General features: G+C 41.8%; 1 protein-coding gene across 5 annotated transcripts in view; it reads left to right on the top strand.

Annotated features, from left to right (window-relative positions):
* MYLK (myosin light chain kinase) overlaps positions 1-13,010 on the top strand; it is a 175,638-nt gene extending 162,628 nt beyond the window's left edge. For all 5 annotated transcript variants that reach the window (XM_079992853.1, XM_079992855.1, XM_079992854.1 and 2 more), the window contains 6 exons: positions 639-762; positions 3,177-3,329; positions 5,708-5,831; positions 6,515-6,644; positions 9,138-9,269; positions 10,738-13,010. In XM_079992853.1, the coding sequence (XP_079848979.1) occupies positions 639-762; positions 3,177-3,329; positions 5,708-5,831; positions 6,515-6,644; positions 9,138-9,269; positions 10,738-10,985 (911 nt within the window). In that variant the 3' untranslated portion in view covers positions 10,986-13,010. The remainder of the gene's footprint in view (positions 1-638; positions 763-3,176; positions 3,330-5,707; positions 5,832-6,514; positions 6,645-9,137; positions 9,270-10,737) is intronic.
* Positions 13,011-20,773: the final 7,763 nt, after the last annotated feature.

The raw sequence follows: 20,773 nt of genomic DNA, 5'->3' as shown, positions 1-20,773 counted from the left end.
ATTAGTTATTTTGAGAAGCAAGATGATGGTCCAGATGAATATTTGGCCTAATCCAGTAATGTTCTTCTTATCATTATTAGAAACTGGAATATTTTTGGTATGACGGCCACATTTGAGACTATCTTGTTCTGACTTTACTCAAGAAAAACACATGAGGCCCTACATGCACCACTACCACATGGTCCTGAATTAGCAGCTATGTCCATTCACTTTCCACCTCAGTGGATTGGAAATTATTTGTATAGTAGGAATTGTGGGTTTTAACTGCCACTACCTCTTTAGAAAAACAGTTTTATCCCATTCCCCACCTAAAAGTATTGATGAGCAAAATGGTGTTAGAGCCCAGTGTATTGAGTTTGGACATGGGCAATCAAGTTCATATCCCAACTTGGCCTTCTAGCTCACTGGGTTGCCTTGGACAAGTTGCAGTCTCTCCACCTAATTTCCCTCCAAACATTATTGGAAGGAGGGTAAACGCTGCTTTGATCACAAACAGCTGCTTGGACTGATATAGGGCATGTTCAAGTCTGGAAGTATTTCTCGTTTTGAAAGGTAGGAGGTATAATTTTTCCATTATATATATATATATATATATATATATATACACACACACATAACATTTTTTCCCTATTTCACAGAAAGTGCAGGTTCTCTTAAAGTCCTCTTTGGGACACCAGAGTTTGTGGCTCCAGAAGTGATAAACTATGAGCCTATTGGGTATGCTACAGACATGTGGAGCATAGGAGTCATCTGCTACATCTTGTGAGTACTTGCTGCTGGGCCAAATCTTGACCATTTCTCAATCTCACTGATACTTATCTCCTATGTTTGTTACCTGCATTCCCATGCCTATATGCTGCAACAGAGCCAGACATTTCCAGTAGGGTTATTTGATTCTAGAGTATTTTCCCCAACCCACCCTTGCTCTTTCTTCAGAGTCACTTATTGGTGTGTTAATACTCTATGTTATGGGAATGTTATATACTCTCTTAATTATGCTAATGGGTTTTCAACTTATTCCACAGATATATTCATTAACAAATTCCACAGTTGCTTCCTGGAATTCAGCTACCAGCAGCTGCAATTGACCACTGTGAGATTTTTGTAAAAATATTGTATAGTAATATTAAAAGAATAAAGTAATAAAAATCCCTAGCAATCCAATAGCCAAATTACTTTGTCCAGTCTCATTTAGACAAATACTTTTCTTGATTCATCTTACCACTGCATTGTAAAAATATATCACAGTAGTTTTTACAACAATATAAAAACATAAAACCAAAGAAGAAAGTCATAAAAGGTTAAAAACCAGTTAAAAGCAAAAATAAATTAAAAACAAACATCAAGAGACCATTGTGTCAGGCAGCAAAATGTCTTGGGCTTGCCATGCACACTCTTGGTTTCCTGCTTACCTACAGAGCCAATGTTAGGGCAGTGAATCATGGAATTGTAGAATTGGAAGGGACCCCAAGAGTCATCTAATCCAACCCCCTGCAGTGCTGTCCACAGCTGTCCCTGGGTGGGCTTGAACCTCCCACCTTCTGGTTAACAGCCAGCTGCAGTAAAAAACATCTTTTTGGGGTTGCTGCAATCCTAATGCTAGAGTAGCTTATTCAGATTTACCATAGTATTTTTGAAAGGGAAATACAGCTTTGTTCTGGCCCTGGATGCTGCTAGAAACTTAACTATGCCTAAGGTTACGTTGCCAAGAAGATGCCTGATCTAAGTAGCTGGAAAAAATCTTTCCAGTAAACATCTCAGTGTTAGTTGTAATAGTAACTGTATAGCTTCAACCCCAAATAATTTCTCCGAAGCAGACACAGCTCATCTTTGTCACTCTGACTTCAGTACTGCAGAAAGGAAATTGTTTCCATAATTTGTCAAAATGTTGTTCCATTATTGCTTTACATGGCTATTATTTAAAGCTGAGATCAGAGCACTGGGGCATGAAGATCTGTGATAAAGATGGAAATGTTTTAGGGATAAACTTCATTAAAAGTTCCAGCAATCTCCCCTCATGCACTTCCTGTTCTTCCACTTCCCAATTAGAGAAATAAATACTTGCTTTTCCTGGAAGTATTTTTAAACCAGTTTTGGATTTCATATTTCCTGAGACCCACATAACACACCACTGCATTTGAAACCACCTTAAATGTTGACAGTCAGGTTTGTATCATCACAAGACAGAATCAGCATTGATGTGCTTTGATCGTGGATGAACACTAATCCTCAGAATATGCATTGGCTTGCCACAGGAATATCTCGTGATGGATTGGCTACCTTAATGCACTTAATGTACTCCTTTCACTCTGGCACTCATCACGGTCCTCCGTGTGCCAGAAGAAGTTTAGTCATGCTGGCCACATGACCCAGAAACTGTCTGTGGACAAATGCTGGCTCCCTCAGCCTGAAAAGTGAGATGAGCACCACACCGCATAGTCGCCTTTGACTGGACTTAACGGTCCAGGGCTTCTTTACCTTTACCTTTATTCTGTGTCAGTTTTGCTGGTGCTCAATCATAGGCCCATTCTGTTCCATTCTTTGCAGACTTCATGTATAAAAAGCATGAAAAATCCACATGTAAGTTGTATGCATTTATTGTAAAATACACATTGCTCAATGCAGTTCAATGAATTTCCCCCTAAAATTCTGACATAACTGTACAATACATGTTTTTGTTGAAAACCTTTGGGGGCCAAAACCATAGTACTAAATATGAAGAAGCACATAATCCAACTGATAGTTTTAAGCAAATTTGGGAATGTTGAATTGGGTTGGTCTGGAGCAAATAAATTCCCCCTTCATCGCTAGTAATGACATACATTGCTTTTGTGTATGCTCTTAGTAAGTACTTTCTGTTGAGGGAAAACATCCACAACTAAAAAAAGAGACCATCATAGTTTTTTGGTTCCCTCTAGTGGGTGAAAAATAGAATTATTATTTTTGTTCAGCAGTTGACAGATTTCAAACCCAAAACTGACTAGCAGGAGACACATCACATTATGTTTTTCCTGCAGCTTGCCTACAGGGAGATTTTGGAAGCATTGTGTTTACCTTTGTGTACATACAATTGTTGGATGTATAGATTTGCAGATAATAAATATGTGTGTTCCTCATAGGGTTTTAAACTCAAAACTTCGATAATTTTGAAATGCTCTTGTTCTTTTAAACCTCAGGGTCAGTGGACTTTCCCCTTTTATGGGAGACAATGACAATGAAACTTTAGCCAATGTTACCTCAGCCACCTGGGATTTTGATGACGAAGCTTTTGATGAGATCTCAGATGATGCCAAGGATTTTATCAGCAGCCTTCTAAAGAAAGATATGAAGTAAAGATACCTTATGTGCAATTCCTTTCATGTTGCTTTGTTGACATGATTGCCTCTCATGAACTTGTGGGCATAATTGCATAGAAGCCTCAATATTATAACAGTTCTGCTATCTGTATGTTCCTATGCTGAAGAACCATCATTGAATCAATGTTGACAAAATTTGTGGAAGAGCTACACTTGAGTGCTTGTCTAGTCTTTTCTCTTTATCTGTGCCAGAGTTGATATACTAGTAATCCAATAGGCAAAATGTGTACTATATATGCTTTTGGGAGAGGTCCTGTATGCCATTTTCATGTTTAAACAAATTCAAGCCCCAAATTCTGCAAAAGTATATATGAATGGCTACTGTGAAACCACATTTTAAAATATAAAGTTACAGTGGCTTTAAATAATCTCCTATAAATAGTAATAATCCATGTTGCCAATTTACTAGCATATAAAGTTTACAGAGATAATCAAGTTTATCTGAAGGAGTGTGTTATATGCAATATAATGAGCACTGCTGCTCTGTCAATAAAGAAGAACATGTAGGTTTGTGTAATTGAATACATCTATTCATGTTGCTAATTCATCAGAATTTCTATTTCAATAAGCATACTGTTTATGTGCATACTATTTTAAGGCAACCATTAGGTCATGTGTGAATGATACCTAAGTTATTCTTGATGGTTTTAGTGCAACTTACTCCTTACACTGTTAGATGGATGTTCCAACTCCAGCCAGAAAATGCTGATCCCAGTGTGTGATGGGAGTATCTTTCTTTCTTTCTTTCTTTCTTTCTTTCTTTCTTTCATTTATTAATTGCCTTCTAAACAACCATCTCACAGCAATTTACACTAAAGGTGATTAAAACCAGTTGCAAACACAATAGACTATCAAATACATTTAAAGACTAAAACCATACAAAGTAGACACTCATGGTAAATGCCAGTTTATCCAGTTGGGAAAGCCTGTGGAAGAAACGTTTTCAGCTGTTTCTGGAAAGTGCAGATAGTGAGCGCCTGTCTTATCTCACCAGGTATGCTATTCCACAGAACAGGCATCCACACTAAAAGCCCTGCTCTGAGTGACTGCAGTGTGGGCTTCTGTGATCTTTGGAACTTTCAGGAGAAACTCTCCTGCAGAGTGCAGCTATCTGCTATGTGTATAAGGTCTCTCAAGTAACCTGGCTCTGAGCTGTATGGGGCCTTATATGAAGGTACCCAGTGGCAGATTGGCAGCCAGTGTGAATTTCGCAAGCAGAGTGCTATATGCTGTTGGTAGTTTCCCCCCACAAACAATCTAGCCTACAGGTAAAAAGGTAAAGGGACCCCTGACCATTAGGTCCAGTCGTGGCCGACTCTGGGGTTGTGGCGCTCATCTCGCTTTACTGGCCAAGGGAGCCGGTGTACAGCTTCCGGGTCACGTGGCCAGCATGACTAAGCCGCTTCTGGCAAACCAGAGCAGCACATGGAAACGCCGTTTACCTTCCTGCCGGAGCGGTACCTATTTATCTACTTGCACTTTGACGTGCTTTCGAACTGCTAGGTTGGCAGAAGCAGGGACCGAGCAACGGGAGCTCACCCCGTTGCGGGGATTCGGATCACCGACCTCCTGATCAGCAAGTCCTAGGCTCTGTGGTTTAACCACAGCGCCACCCGCATCCCTAGCCTACAGGTATCTGTAGGTTAAATGTGATTTTTATGCCAAATGTTTCTGCAATTGGTATTTCTGGATAGGTGTGCCTTCATCCTCTTGACAGTATGTGTCAGTCTCAACAGAGAAGGGTGTTGAAAGGATGATACACCTGGTAGTATGCTGTGTCCTTGAACAATGAGTTCCAGTTTGTTCTAAAAGTATAGAGTCACACAGTTGAGCAAGAATGATTCTTTTATCCAGGGATTTGACTCCTGGGTCAAGGACTGATCAGGCTGGGGTAGGAAAGAGTGAGCAATCAATCAGGCACTCACATGATTTACAAACAACCCAAGCTAATTTAAGGGAAGGTTGTTTTTTCATCAATGAAGGTACGCCTAACAGAGGCACTATCTCGCCCTCAGGATTGTGGGTGCCTGCTACCGTAATGCGGGCTCCTCAAAAAACGGACACGACATTGCACATGGTGCGTTTGATGTCACATCCACCACATGCAGGCATGCGCAAGTGATGTCACATATTCGCATTGTGGTGGCGGCCACTCCTCTTCGTTGTCCTCCTCTCCGCAGCCAGCGAGACACCCTTTTCTGCGGGGAGGGGCTTGGACTCAGAAGCAACTACTTATAGGAGATAATTGAATGATCCGCGCTGTTCATTGAAAAAATATAGAGAGCTCAATTGTATGTTAATACAATAGCAAGTTCATTGCAACCCTGACTTTGTTTTCTCTAAACTCACAGGGACCGGTTAGATTGCTCCCAATGCCTTCAGCATCCTTGGCTGCAAAAGGACACCAAAACCATGGAAGCCAAAAAACTATCGAAAGATAGAATGAAAAAGTACATGGCTAGAAGAAAATGGCAGGTAATATAGTGGAGAGAAAAGTGGGCTGCAGGTCCCCCATACCTTCCATTTCTAAAATTCGTGGTGTGGGGAATGATGTGGGAATAGAGGGCCTTTTGTTATGAAGAACATACATATTTTGCAGGAAACATGTTGGAAGATGGGAGAGGTAGATTTTCAGTTACCCTTTTCCTAACCCATGTCCTGCAAAGCACATAGTCACTGAGTTCAAATGCATATCCTGTGCAGAGCTTGTGGGAAATGTCTCCTGAGATAATAATGGGAAAATTCTGAGTCCTCATTTTGGGGCAATTGAAGAAGACTGAAAACTGCTCAATGCTTTTATTGGAAATAGCAGCAAAGAAGACAGGGAAGGTGGGGATCGATGTTCATGCCCTTCAGAAAAGTTTTTCTGTGAGGTTTTTCTGTTGACTCCATACCTGTTCATTTCTATTTCTCCTTCTGTTCTTGTTCCTTAAATGGAAACTTTAAATATTCCAGCTGCTTCAGTAATGTTCTGGCTTCCTGACACTGCAAGCTGCCCAATATTGGCTGTGGAAATCTTTGCTAGGTATCTGTGTCTCCTGATATTCATCAAATGGCCTGACACAATTGTGTGGTTTCTTCACTACGTAGTTTATAAACATTTGGGGATCAGTAATCACAAGAATGGATTCACTAAGCATTTCTGGGTTAAATTTCAGAAAACAGGGAATGCGGTTCGTGCAATAGGAAGACTATCATCTATGGCAATGATATCTGGCCTGAGTGGGAGGAAGTCATCTTCAAGCTCACCAACAAGTCCTGTTAATGCAGAAAAGACAGAAGCTGAAGGTACGAAAATGTTGATATGGTCTGAACACATACTTATGTGTCCTATATGACTTCCAAGATTTGAGCAGATATTTTAAATCCATAGTAAACAGTATGTACAGCCCTCGGGCCCAATATTGCATGTGATATTGTTTGATGTTTTGCTTATCATTTAAGTAGAAACTGTAATTAGTAACCGGAATATATTACAACACTAATTATGACTGTGTGTAAGAACGAAGTTTATATAAGCTTATGAAATCTTTAAATTAGTGTTTGTGTAAAGGCTGTGTGTGGGACATTGAGAAAATAATCAAGATCTGTGTGAAACGAAATGAGCAACAGCAAATAGTACATGAAGGACTTACTTTAATCCTAACCGGTAAACAAGTGTTGATGAACCCAGGTGAACTGCTTTGTTAGGTGAGGGGAGGGAATAAACATTAGTACTTCAAAGCATCAAAAAAGCATTAGAAGGCAAATGATTAAAGGAGGCTTAGTTTTTATGAGCAGAATAATTAGGACAGGTGCCTTGGACTCAAGTGCTGGACTGCTATGGGAAACAAGCCCCTCTTGAGATGACCAGACTGTAAGATCTGGACTCCATCTAAACTCTGGTGTAAATATGTGAATAAATCATATTTCTTAAAGCTATGACAGTCCCTGGTGAATCTTGATTCTCAATGAAACACAAACCCTGGGTGAGTGGCTGCAACCTCCTGGAATCTTGCTACCACTCGGCAGAGAGTTGGGATAGAGCCCAACTTTTGTTACCAGTACTGTATTTTCAGCACAATTGCCATGCAGATCCTCCTGAACAATGAAAAATTACTAGGACATGTTCCTGGAGGTTGCTCTACAGTGGTACCTCAGGTTACATACGCTTCAGGTTACAGACTCCGCTAACCCAAAAATATTGCTTCAGGTTAAGAACTTTGCTTCAGGATGAGAACAGAAATTGTTCTCCTGCAGCGCGGCAGCTGCAGGAGGCCCCATTAGCTAAAGTGGTGCTTCAGGTTAAGAACAGTTTCAGGTTAAGTACAGACCTCCGGAACGAATTAAGTACTTAACCCGAGTGTCAGGGAACTGCCATCAGGGCCGGAGGGAGAGAGAGGGCTCCAGAGGGATTCCAGAGAGCGTCCCGGGATGGGGAGAGGCAGCCCATCTTCTGGGGAAGGGAATCAGCGTAGCACCAGTGGAGAAGGGGGGCAGATGGGGGAATTGGCGAGGCGGTCCCATGACTCCTTGCCGGGGACCAGCGGGGAGAGTAAGGGTCCCCCGCTGCCCACACCCTCCTTGCACAGAAGGCTTTCGCGCAGGGAGAGTAGGCGGAGACTAGGCGTCAAAGAGCTTCTTTGCTGGAAGATGTTCAAGAAACGCCCACTGACGGATTCTGCCAGCGATTGAGACAGCCACGGGCGAGTGGCTGTCCGGACAGAAAAGGTTCACTAAGGCAACCCAGCCAGATGTGACGCCGGTTTACACACGAGCAACCCCTAGAACCATCACACCGAGGTACCACTGTATTGGTATTTAAGATCTCAGTGTAACCTGGGAAAATCATCAGTAGACTGCTACAGCCATGACAAGATGCTGTACAGATGGGACACATATACGTATCCGACACACTGGCTTTATTGTCTTTGTGGTGCCTGTTGAAGACCTTCCTTTTTCAACAAGCTTTTTAATTGGAATTTTTTATCCCTGTCTGTATCTGGATTGGGAATTTATATATGAAATTGTTTGTTTTTGTATTTATTGATAAATTGCAATTCATAAATGAACATATAGATGGATATTGAGCCCTTTAAAAATAACTCTCATATGCTTCCTTTATGTAAAAAAGAAAAGTAATGTGGCATATAAACTACAATAAACAATCTTAAACAGCAGTCTTATTATTAATATCAGTGTTCTGAAAACACTTATTGAAATAGTTTCAACAACTTACAATGTGATGTGATGTACATGTTTTAAATTGCAATTACCTTAAGCCACAGCCAGCATAGCCAGTGATCAAGGATGATTAGAGTTGTAGTTCAAAACATATGAAGATCATCAGGTTGGAGAAGGATGAGTGTGTAGTGACTGCCCTTGAAAGGCCATAAGCTATGATATCTCCTATATGACATCATGATATCACTACACAGTTTACAGAATAGTTGCTATGATGAATCATCATTAATGCTAATAAAATATTTTTGTTTGCGCAAGCACGGAGTAATATTTACTGGGAAGTGTCCCAAGGAGCTCACACTTTTTTCCATGTAAATTTGTTTATGACTGAACTGTGAGAATGCTGCTCAAATGAAATTATGTCCTTATGCTACTGAAAAATAGCTCCACCATTAAAGACTATCATGATGTGCACACAAAGCAGACTTCCATGAACTTCTGCACTGTTGCTGAAAGTAAAGGAAGACTTTGATGGTGATGATTAGGCCACTAAAACAAAGACCTTTCGCCAGAGAAACTTCTATATAAGTTTAATGGATCTTTGTTTACTTTGTCTAGATGAAGCTGCTAGTGCTCTCCTGGAAGCAGTTGATGAAGAAAGGTCCCATGTGAAGCCATATTTCTCTAAAACAATTCAAGATATAGAAGTTGTGGAAGGCAGTGCTGCTAGGTTTGACTGCAAAATTGAAGGTACTCATCATAAATTTGGATGACTATTTTCTGCTATCAACATACCATCTTTCTCTGTGTTGCTTCATCAGTGTTTTTCACACTAGTATTTTATCTACCCATAAGCCACTTTATTTTACTCTTCAGGTACATCTCGATGCTCCACTAAATGGAATCACGTATTAATAAACAGTTATGCCCAGCTAACCAGAGACAGAGGACACAGGCTGTGTATTTGAGAGATTTTCAATTGGAATTATTATTATTATTATTAACCATCATTATCGTTATCGTTATCATTATTTCTATCCTGCCCATCTGGCTGGGTTTCCCCAGCCACTCTGAGCAGCTTACAGCATATATAAAAACATAATAAAACATCAAACATTAAAAAACAAAATACCTTATACAGACTATAACCAATAAATCAATAGAAACATAAACATTAAAAAAATCCGTTTACATTTATACCCAAATTAAAATAAGTGCCAACCCCAACTAAATATTTACCAACCCCAACCCAACAAAAACAAAACAGTGGAACCAAAATTAAAACCGTTCTAAACCATTTTTGCCAGTTGTTCTAGCAATATCCTTCTGGGCTCCCAGGAGTCTCTTTTAGCTGTTCATGGTGAGTCTGGGCCCTGCCCCCTAGGCCAGGTCCTTGCAGAAGGGAGTGGTCTTCCTTCTAGCACTCTCAGCAGCTGCAATGAAAAGCTGTTCTGGAAAAGAAGGCAAGCTCCTTCACAGAATGTGCTGTGATTGGTCATGCTCAAGTTGTTGAGTGTCTAAAAATGGCTTCAAAGTGCAGAGACATAATACATAACCCTATGTTGCTCCATGCTGATTGTTTTAAGAGATTGTCATGTGAAGTGAGACTCAATCTTTACACTCGATCTTTACACATTCAGCTAGACGTGTATGTTGCAAATTCACTGCTATCTCCACATAGACATGGACTAGGCAAAGAGAACTAGCTGCCACTTTGGCACGTCTTATTGTAATATATATGTGTGTGTGTGTTGTGCTGCAGTTTGAGTGACTGCCAGTAGGCGCAAGCTGCAGGATGCCAACAGCAGGTTGGAGCGAATGGGCAGGCAGGTAGCCCAGGCAGGCATTTCCAAGTTACCCCTGCCATAATTGTTGCTGTCACTGCCATAAACTGCCTACCCTCTTGCTTGCTCACATGTGTACAAAACAACGCAAGGGAAGCCTACGGTCTGAGCAGGTAGCCTGGCTGAGAAAGTGCAGAGAGCAAGCAGACAGCCAGGTAGGTGAACAGCCGAGGCAGGATGGGCCGTTGAGCAACATGAGTAGAAGCAACAGTTCCTAGTGTCAACCAAAATTATGTTAACAGATGCACATGTGCACACATATCCCTTCCCAATATTACAGTGTATCAGCCCCTTAACATGAACCAGTCTTTTAAGGATAAGCATGCAAAAATAGTTTTAAGTTGCTTGACTTGTTGCATCTGCTGTTCTTACAGGTTACCCTGATCCAGAGGTGATTTGGTACAAAGATGACCAGTCTATCAAGGAGTCCAGGCACTTCCAGATAGACTATGATGAGGATGGCAATTGCTCTTTGACTATTTCTGAAGTCTGTGGGGACGATGATGCCAAATATACCTGCAAGGCAGTTAACAGTCTTGGAGAAATAACTTGTACTGCAGAACTCATTGTGGAAACAATGGGGAAAGAAGGGGAAGAAGAAGAGGAGGAGGAAGAAGAATGAAATCAGGATGGGGTAGAGATACGGAAAATTACCCAGTAAAAGACTGTTTTTAAGGCTTACACAATGTAACATTAGGTCATTTTTTCCTGTTTTTTCAGCACAGTCAGCTGATAACATGTTTGTTTTATTTATGGGCATTAACTTGAATTCGCAAGCTTCAGTTTAGTTTAAGTTAATCAGTTGCATTGCCCAAACAATCAATGTGAACAACACCATATGAAATGCTAATCTGCAATTTTAACCAGAGTCCACAATTTATTTGTTGAACATGCTGATCAGGAGAGGGGGACTGAACAATTGCGCTAATTGTTCCATCAACCAATACAACAGCTATGGAGAACTTGGAATACTTCAGGGCCAATCCTCCCAATCATGTCTGCACGTAAGTCTCCTAGCATCAGTGGATCTTATATGAATGTATTTTGAGAACACTGAGCACAATCTAGCAGAAGGCTTACCTGCAAAGGGCCACTAAAAGAATGAGAGCTGCACAGAATAACTTGTCAAGCATATACACAACACAGTTATTTGCCATCATCCCGTAGAATGTTTGCAGCATATTTATAAGTGAAGACTCCACCACAGCAGCATTTCAGTTTCTGTATCTTCTTTAGTTCTTCCTCTGAACATTATCATTCATAACTGTAATTCAGAATAACTAAATTTATGCAAAATAATTATCATTGGAAGAGAATGAATTAAGCTTAAATCTAAGCATTTCAGCTTAAATGTAGTGTAGTTTTCCTCCTCTGAACACTAAATGAACATTTCCCCATTAATTTGTTGTTGCCAGTTGAGCAGTAGATCTTCTCAGTTACTCTTTCTCCAGACGTTCCAGTTGTTACCATGACATTAGTAAAAGCAATAATAAGCTGGTTTATGGCAATTTCCAACCATAACAGCTGGTACATTCAAGATTTGGTACTCAACCACAAACTATCCAAAATGTTGTGTAAGCATTGGTGTGACAGCTTCTCTTGACTGCCTTACCTGTAGGTTATATAGTAATTGACTGGCTTTCTCCCCACAGCTGCCAAACAGAAATGGTAACCAAAAGCAGTCCTAGGTTACCTTACCTGGTGGCAGATTACCGTGTGGGCAACCAAGATAAATACAGAACTTTGCTTATTGAACTGAAAAGGCATATGTGCTGCTGCAAAGCAATATGTTGTGTAAAGTCAATGATCGTGTGCCTGTGTGGTGCTACTCTGGTTTGAAACCAACTTCCAAAGCCATGTTTTAGCAGTATCTGTGAGGCTAATGACTTAAAATTGAAAATCAGCACAATCAATAATAAAATGTGATTTTTCCTCAAACTGATTAACACATTTAGATTTACTGATGTTGCTTTTCTTTCACAGTTGGTTGCAGTCCAGAGGCCATGAAAAGTCACATTTAATCAATATGCCCACTGTAAGCACATCATTCCAGTTGTGTGGCTTTTCCCTCCCTCCCTTTATTTGTAAGATGCAAACATTTTAAGTGTAACAGTGACTTCTTTTTTTCTTAAAAAAAGTATACAATGAAGCTTACTTTAGCTTACTAAGGCAGAGGGGAGAAATTAAGTGTACTTTAATACAGATGTATACGGTATCATCTTTTGATTGTTTGATATTGCCTAATGTTATGTGTTCTATATTATTTGCTCATCTGCCTGTTGGAATGCAACATTCTATATATGAGGCTCACTCACTATTGCTGTGGGTTTTTATAACTGCTTTTGCTGTTTCTTGCTAGGAGGAGGTTACCATCGTGTCTTCTTTTTGAATGGATAAAGAACTTTTGTTATAGTAAACACAATAATTGCCAGTTTGCCACACATTCTTATAAGGTTTTTAGTATTATTTAGTGCATACAGAGCGTTTTGTCACATTTTCAATGTGTTAAGAAAACAATGGGGTGTATTTTTTGTATACCATAATTAAAAATATGCCAATGATTGCTTAAACCAAAAGAGTTGCAAGATATGAGAACACTACAGCTGTAGTTACTCACAATTTCTCAATAAAGAAATACCACAAAGCATGCTACCATTTGCTCATTTGTTTAATCTTATACCCAGAACTTTTATTGCAACATGGTTCTCAACCTTCTATGATCGTTGCTCTTGATTTTCATAAATCCTACTTACTAATAATATTTCCCATTTGTCAAGCAAGTGTAGTAAGTTATTTTCTGACTCTACCCTCTTCTGTCCAGACACGTCTCCTTCATCAGTAGGTGAGGTAGTTCATATGAAACTCCATAAGGGGCACTAAAAATATCTATGCTAGAAAAAAATCCCATAGAAGCAACTTTTATAGTCACAATAATTTTAATGAACAGAAGTCCTGGATGCTTTAGCTGACATTCCTAATTGCAGGGGGTTGGACTAGATGACTCTCAGAGTGCCTTTTAACTCAACAATTCCATGCTTCTACAGTGGTACCTCGGGTTAAGTACTTAATTCGTTCTGGAGGTCTGTACTTAACCTGAAACTGTTCTTAACCTGAAGCACCACTTTAGCTAATGGGGCCTCCTGCTGCTGCTGGGCCGCCGGAGCACAATTTCTGTTCTCATCCTGAAGCAAAGTTCTTAACCTGAAGCAATTATTTCTGGGTTAGCGGAGTCTGTAACCTGAAGCGTATGTAACCTGAAGCATATGTAACCTGAGGAACCACTGTATAAGGTTACACATGATGCAATTTTCCCATAGGATTGCTTCACACATTACAAAATTTATTGTTGTATTGGAAATTTGTGTGGAAATTGTAGGAAGGTTTAGATATTATGTTTATGTATCAGTATTATATTTGTATATCAACATTTTTCACTTGCAGTAAATATACTGCAATTAAGGCTGCTAACCAAATAAACAATATTTATGTTTTAGTTAAATAGCAACACACAAAAAATCTGTATATTACTCAAAGGCCAAAACTTTAACACAAAAGGCTGACTGAGATACTAAAAAAAATGTGAAACAACATGCAATTAAACTAATGTTACCTATTCTGTCCTGAGACCTCTCTCAATCATGATAGTTTTCAACAAAACTCCACAAACCTCTCATACATAGATTTATTGAAGAGAATCAAGGCACATGTAGAAATATTACTCACATTCCAATAGGCTGTTCTTTATAGAGTTCATGGAGTTATAGAAGAAGGAAGGAGTTCTAGGAGGAAGGGAGATTTCTTCCCTCTGGGAAGAGCCAATGGAAGGGAGGTATTTTTCTGCTCTAAAGGTTTTAATTAATCAATTTACCAGTAAAAACTTGCAGATTCTAACTACTATTATTGATTTTATTTTTACAATTTTACAAAAACAAAATATCAAGCAACATTCAACTAGAGCATAGAGGATTGGGGTGACAATGCTGTTTAATATGCTGTTGTCTTTAGAGAGTACACATAGTGAATACTCCATGCAAGTTCGTAATTGTAAGAGGCACTTATGTGTTGTTTGGTAGCTGCACCATTGTTAGACCCATGTAAATGGATAAAGTGTGAAAGGTAAGAAGGTAAAGGACCCCTGAACAGTTATGTCAAGTCAAATTTGACTATGGGGTGCATGTGGCGCTCATCTCTGCTTTCAAGCTGAGCATTTGTCCACAGACAGCTTTTCCAGGTCATGTGGCCAGCATGACTAAACCACTTCTGGTGCAACAGAAAACCATTCGTTTTTGCTGCAAAAATACTCCCACAACTCACTTATGGATCCCAGGTCTGCAGTTTTAAAAATTTTGCGCCTATGGAGGCATTTCAAACAAAATTCTATCGGTGTTTATTGGGGATCCCCCCTTGTGTATCTAATATAGCTGTCCGCTTAGAAGTTGGACAACCACCCGTTAACGCACGGCTGTGGATTCTAAAGATACACTACTGGTTAAAACTTATTTTTTCCCCGGCCGGTTTGGCTCCCTTAACACTCTTAGACACCTTTCATTCTACCTGGAAAGCTTCCCTGTTTGAAAAGATAAGAAGCTTGGGATGCTTTATCCCATGTTGATGGCCTTTCAGCTGATTCCCTGGTGGCCCGCTGGAATGCGGAGTTAACCAGGGCTATCGACTGTCTGGCTCCGAAGCGCCCTCTCCGATTGCATGGAGCCCGGACAGCTCCGTGGTTTTCTTCGGAGCTGAGGGCGATGAAACAATCGCTGAGACGGCTAGAGCGTCGGTGGCAAAAAACTCACTCCGAATCTGACCGGACACAGGTTAGAGCTCAACGTCGAGCCTACCAAGTGGCGATAGCGACGGCGAAGAAGACTTTCTTCACCGCCTCTATTGCATCTGCAGAAAATAGTAGCAGGAGACTCTTTCAGGTGGTTCGTAATTTAACGGAACCACCTTTACCAATGGGGCCTTGTAAAGACCCCAAGATCTCCTGCAAAGTTTTTTGCAGATAAAATCACTCATATTCGGAAGGAGCTAGACACCACCGTGGGAGCAGTTCCGGGGCGGGAGAGTGCTAGAGCTCTGTCTGGTCAAGTTGCATGGAATCAATTTCAATCCGTTACCCCCGAGGATGTGGACAGGCTGCTTGGACGCGTGAAACCAACCACCTGTCTCCTGGATCCTTGCCCATCCTGGCTAATAAAAGCAAGCCGGGAAGGGCTGGGCGATGGGCTCTGCGGGGTGGTGAATGCTTCCCTCTGTGAGGGAACATTCCCAGATCCGCTGAAAGAGGCGGTCATTAAACCGCTTCTTAAAAAACCATCTTTAGACCCGGCCAGTATGGCCAACTATCGCCCAGTCTCAAATCTTCCTTTCTTGGGCAAGGTGATTGAGCGCGTGGTTGCTGAACAACTCCAGGCACGCCTGGAGGATGCGGACCATTTGGATCCCTTCCAATCGGGATTCAGGCCTCATCATGGGACTGAAACTGCCTTGGTCGCGCTGGTTGATGATCTCCGGCGAGCTAGGGACAAAGGTGAGAGTTGTTTCCTAGTTCTGCTGGATCTCTCAGCGGCCTTTGATACAATCGACCATAACATCCTTCTGGACCGTCTAGAGGGGCTGGGAGCTGGGGGCACTGTTATACAGTGGTTTCGCTCCTTCCTCCTGGGCCGTGTTCAGAAAGTGGTGGTGGGGGATGAGTGTTCAGACCCCTGGGCCCTCACTTGTGGGGTGCCTCAAGGTTCCGTCCTCTCCCCCATGCTTTTTAACATCTATATGAAGCCGCTGGGAGAGATCATCAGGGGGTTTGGACTGGGTGTTCATCAATATGCAGATGATACCCAGCTCTACCTCTCTTTCAAATCAGAACCAGTGAAGGCGGTGAAGGTCCTGTGTGAGTGCCTGGAGGCGGTTGGAGGATGGATGGCGGCTAATGGATTGAGGTTGAATCCTGACAAGACAGAAGTACTGTTTTTGGGGGACAGGGGGCGGGCTGGTGTGGAGGACTCCCTGGTCCTGAATAGGGTAACTGTGCCCCTGAAGGACCAGGTGCGCAGCCTGGGAGTCATTTTGGACTCACAGCTGTCCATGGAGGCGCAGGTCAATTCTGTATCCAGGGCAGCTGTCTACCAACTCCACCTGGTACGCAGGCTGAGACCCTACCTGCCTGCGGACTGTCTCACCAGAGTGGTGCATGCTCTAGCTATCTCCCGCTTGGACTACTGCAATGCGCTCTACGTGGGGCTACCTTTGAAGGTGACTCGGAAACTACAACTAATCCAGAATGCGGCAGCTAGACTGGTGACTGGGGGTGGCCGCCGAGACCACATAACACCGGTCTTTAAAGACCTACATTGGCTCCCAGTACGTTTCCGAGCACAATTCAAAGTGCTGGTGTTGACCTTTAAAGCCCTAAACGGCCTCGGCCCAGTATACCTGAAGGAGCGTCTCCACCTCCATCGTTCTGCCCGGACGCTGAGGTCCAGTGCCGAGGGCCTTCTGGCGGTTCCCTCATTGCGAGAAGCAAAGCTACAGGGAACCAGGCAGAGGGCCTTCTCGGTCGTGGCGCCTGCCCTGTGGAACGCCCTCCCATCAGATGTCAAAGCAATAAATAACTACCTGACATTCAGAAGACATCTTAAGGCAGCCCTGTTCAGGGAAGTTTTTAATCTGTGATATTTTAGTGTATTTTTGGTTTTTATGGAAGCCGCCCAGAGTGGCTGGGGAGACCCAGCCAGATGGGCGGGGTACAAATAACAAATTATTATTATTATTATTATTATTATTATTATTATTCTCCCCGCAGATCTTGATAGCGGCAGGATATGAGAGTGCCAGAAGTCAAGTGCTCCAACGCATTAGGGACATAGAGCTGCAATGTCATATGGGCAAAATGAATAAACATGCCACAATTAGAGACTTTGGGAGAGGGTTCTCACCCGCAAATTATTTGGCTGATTTACAAATACCTAAGTACAGACACTCCTTTACCCTGGCCAGATTCAACGTTCTGCCCTCTGCCCTGTTGTTAGGCAGATATGAGGGCAAACCATATGAGTCACGTGTTTGCCCATGTGGCTCATCGGAAGTGGAAACAAGTCTGCATGTATTGCTGCACTGTAGTTATTACGAGGACCTACGCCTGACCTTTATTGCCCCAGTTCTACAAAAGCTTAAAAATGAACCAGAACTCCTATGTATGAGAGCCTTGGTAGAAGATAAGGTCCCTGAAATTACGATCAATGTTGCCAAATTCTGTGTAGCCGCTATTAGGCGCAGGAAACAAGAGCTTTCCAATGTCAATATGCAGGCGAAGGCAAATACTTAATTTTATTTATGCTGTCTAATTTTAAATTGCTGTTATGGCCTAATCTGTATTGAAATTGTCCTTTGTTTTTCCGGTGTTATCTTTTGCTGACTAGCTGTACGAGTTAATCTGGTCTGTGACCGTTTAATAAAATTTGATTTGATTTGATTTGAACCATTCGGTAAGCCCAAGAGGCTCAGACCACAGTGCCACCCAAGTCCCCTTATGAAATGTGATGCTGTAGTTCAGAAGGCTTTAACCTCTTCTTTAAAAAAAATAATAAAATATTTATTACTTTTAAAACTTACAAAAAGGAAAGAGAAGAAAAGAGACAACAACAAAAAACAAGAAAGGGAAAAAACAAAACAATACAATATATAAACAATACAAAACACAACATTAACCTAAACAAAACAAAGCAAAAACAATTTAAAAACATACATTATACCATTTCAGTAGTCTATCTTTCATACCCTTGTTTCATCCACCTCCTCTCACCTCCCTTTTTGTATTCCACTTCTATTAATTGTTTCAGCAGTTCCTTTCCATCTTTCTCTATTTTCTGTCATATAAATATCTTAACTTATTTTTACCCTTATTTTCCATTAATACTATAATGCTTATTTATGCTTAACTCCTTATAACATTTCAACTAAAGCCATAAGATTTCATTCCAACATTTTTCTAACACTCAGTAATTTTACAATATTTCTATTTCTGAAAATAAACTTTAAAACTTTTTCCAATCTTCTTCCACCATCTCTTCTCCCTGGTCTCGGATACTGCCAGTCATTCGTCAATTCCAAATAGCCCATCAACCTGGTGATCTTCTGTCTGAGGCTCTTAACTCTTTTCCAAGTCCCTGCAGGTCTTCTTCATATTTATACATGCACTTTACTTTGTCTTCTACTGATCTTGTTCTTATTTTCCTTCCTTTGATACTGAAGAGCAGATCTCGGGGAAGTTCCAACCTAGCAATGCTTTTATTCCTTCTCGACAGGTCAACCAAATCTCCATGGTTAAATCTAAAATCCATAAGGTATTTCAGGACATTTCAAAATTCCTCCAAATCCAAAGGCCCCCACAGCTCCAATCTCCTCACGACCCAAGTCCAAATCCCAAAAGTCAGTAAATCCCTGCATGAAGGGATCTATCCAACTTTCCTTCTCCAGTCCAGGCAGGGCTCCGATCCTCAAAATCTGACTTTTTCTAAATTCAATCATAAAAGGCCTGAACTTATAGTCCTCAATTTGCTTCTGTAAGGCTGGGGCTCCCACTTGTATTACTTTAGGTTCAACAACAGCAACTTTCTCCTTCGCCTTCTCAACAATTTGCCCTGTCAAAGTAGATTCCTGTATCAGATCCTGAATAATTTCTGTATTCTGTATTTTTGTCCAAAATTAGTCACTTTTTGTCCCAAGTTAGTCACTTTTTGTCCCAAGTTATCAATTTTAGTAGTCATGACATCTGTCTTCTTGTGGAGTTGTTCCAACGAGTGACTTATCTTGCATAATGCAATCACTAAAGCTTCTTCTGTCATCATTCTCAAATAGTCCAAGGTCAATCCCTGATTCTCAGTCTCTTATCTTGCAGCTGGTTCCCCCAGCTCAGCTCTTATAACAGTTTCAAAGGCTCCCTCTAGAGGGAAACAGTTTCTATTTGTGTCAATCCTTTTAAGCACAGTTCAAACAGTAAATATAGTTTCAATTTTCAGTTACTTTTCCTCCTTTTTAAACACAGAAGAGGACAATGGAAACAATATATTTCTCTTATTTAGCTAATTGTCAAGATACGTTCTATTCACAGCCAATGAACTTCAAAACGTCAATCTTACTGGCAGCCCCTTTCCAGGTTCAGAGCAGTGGTGATTTAATTTTCAACACTCTCCCCTGCAGGCTTGCGCGATCCAAAATTTTCCCCCTCTTCTCCTGCTTCCAAGGGGGGTTTAATAGTTTTAATCGATGGAAGTTTAATCCTTTGCGGAAGACTTTCCAAGACCTTAGCTTGCAGCGTCTTTGCTTCAATCTATTTACAAAAGGGGAAGGCGGACTTCCTGTTTAAAACCTTCCTGTTTCAGTGCCAAATTAAGACATTTATAGATCCAATTTTCCGTTCTACTCACGGGTAGTTGTTTAAAATTGAATTGTCCACAGGAAAGTCAGCGCTCTCCGGCAACAGCAATGCGGCTTCACTCCGTGAAAGAAGCAATCAATTCAAAGCACCACGCCGCTCACCCCACGTCGCTCCGGATCCCCGAAACCGGGTCTCCCCACGAGTAGGGGAGGCGCAAAAGGTGCCAGCCGAATCCCAGGTTCACAGGCTTCTCCCGCCTGTGATTTTTAGTGGGTCTCCGCCTTCGCCGTGGCGCCCAGACCCTGTTTCCATGGAGTAAATTCCTCCCGATCAGAGGAATTCCGCCATTGCCAGAGGCGCTAACCCAGAAGTCCCCCAGAGGGCTTTAACCTCTTCAGACCCAGCACATACATGCAGACTCAATGTTTATTTGATTGGCACCCATCTGTCTCAGGGATACAAGGTTACAGGGCGACTATGCTGCACCTCAGATCGGGCTGCAATCCAATTGCCTCAAAGCTAGCTGGGTGCCCCTGGTGTGGAGGTAGGCATTATTTCACAGCTATGCAACCATCACAGGGTGGCCGCGAATCTAAAACTGGATGGTCACCATCTACACCACTTAAACGTCCTTAGGAGGAGAATGGCACATAAATCCGGATAAACAGGTGCTTATAGGCTTAATTCTGTGAACAGCGTTGGGGATTTCGACAGCTGACCCAACAGCAAACGCAAGTAGTACGCAAGTGGAATACAAACCTGACCAGTACACGCCTTTGCATGACAATTACCTGGCAGCGGCAGGTATACATTTATGCCACGGTAGGTTTATGCTGCGCTTGCTGGTTTCCTAAACGCCCCCAGCCCGGCTCTCTGCCACAGGGACAAAACGAAAACATCCCGTGCCAGGCGCTGGCGGCTCTGGACTCTGACCATGGCGTCCCTTCGCCCTGCCAAGTGGAAGGCGGGGCAGCGGCCCCACACCCGCCCCGGAGTAGGCGGAGCGCGTCAGCCGCAGGGAGAGGCCCAGC

This window comes from Podarcis cretensis, assembly GCF_951804945.1.
Source record: "Podarcis cretensis genome assembly, chromosome: 1".
Taxonomy (NCBI): domain Eukaryota; kingdom Metazoa; phylum Chordata; class Lepidosauria; order Squamata; family Lacertidae; genus Podarcis; species Podarcis cretensis.
This window is presented reverse-complemented; position numbering and strand designations above follow the sequence as displayed.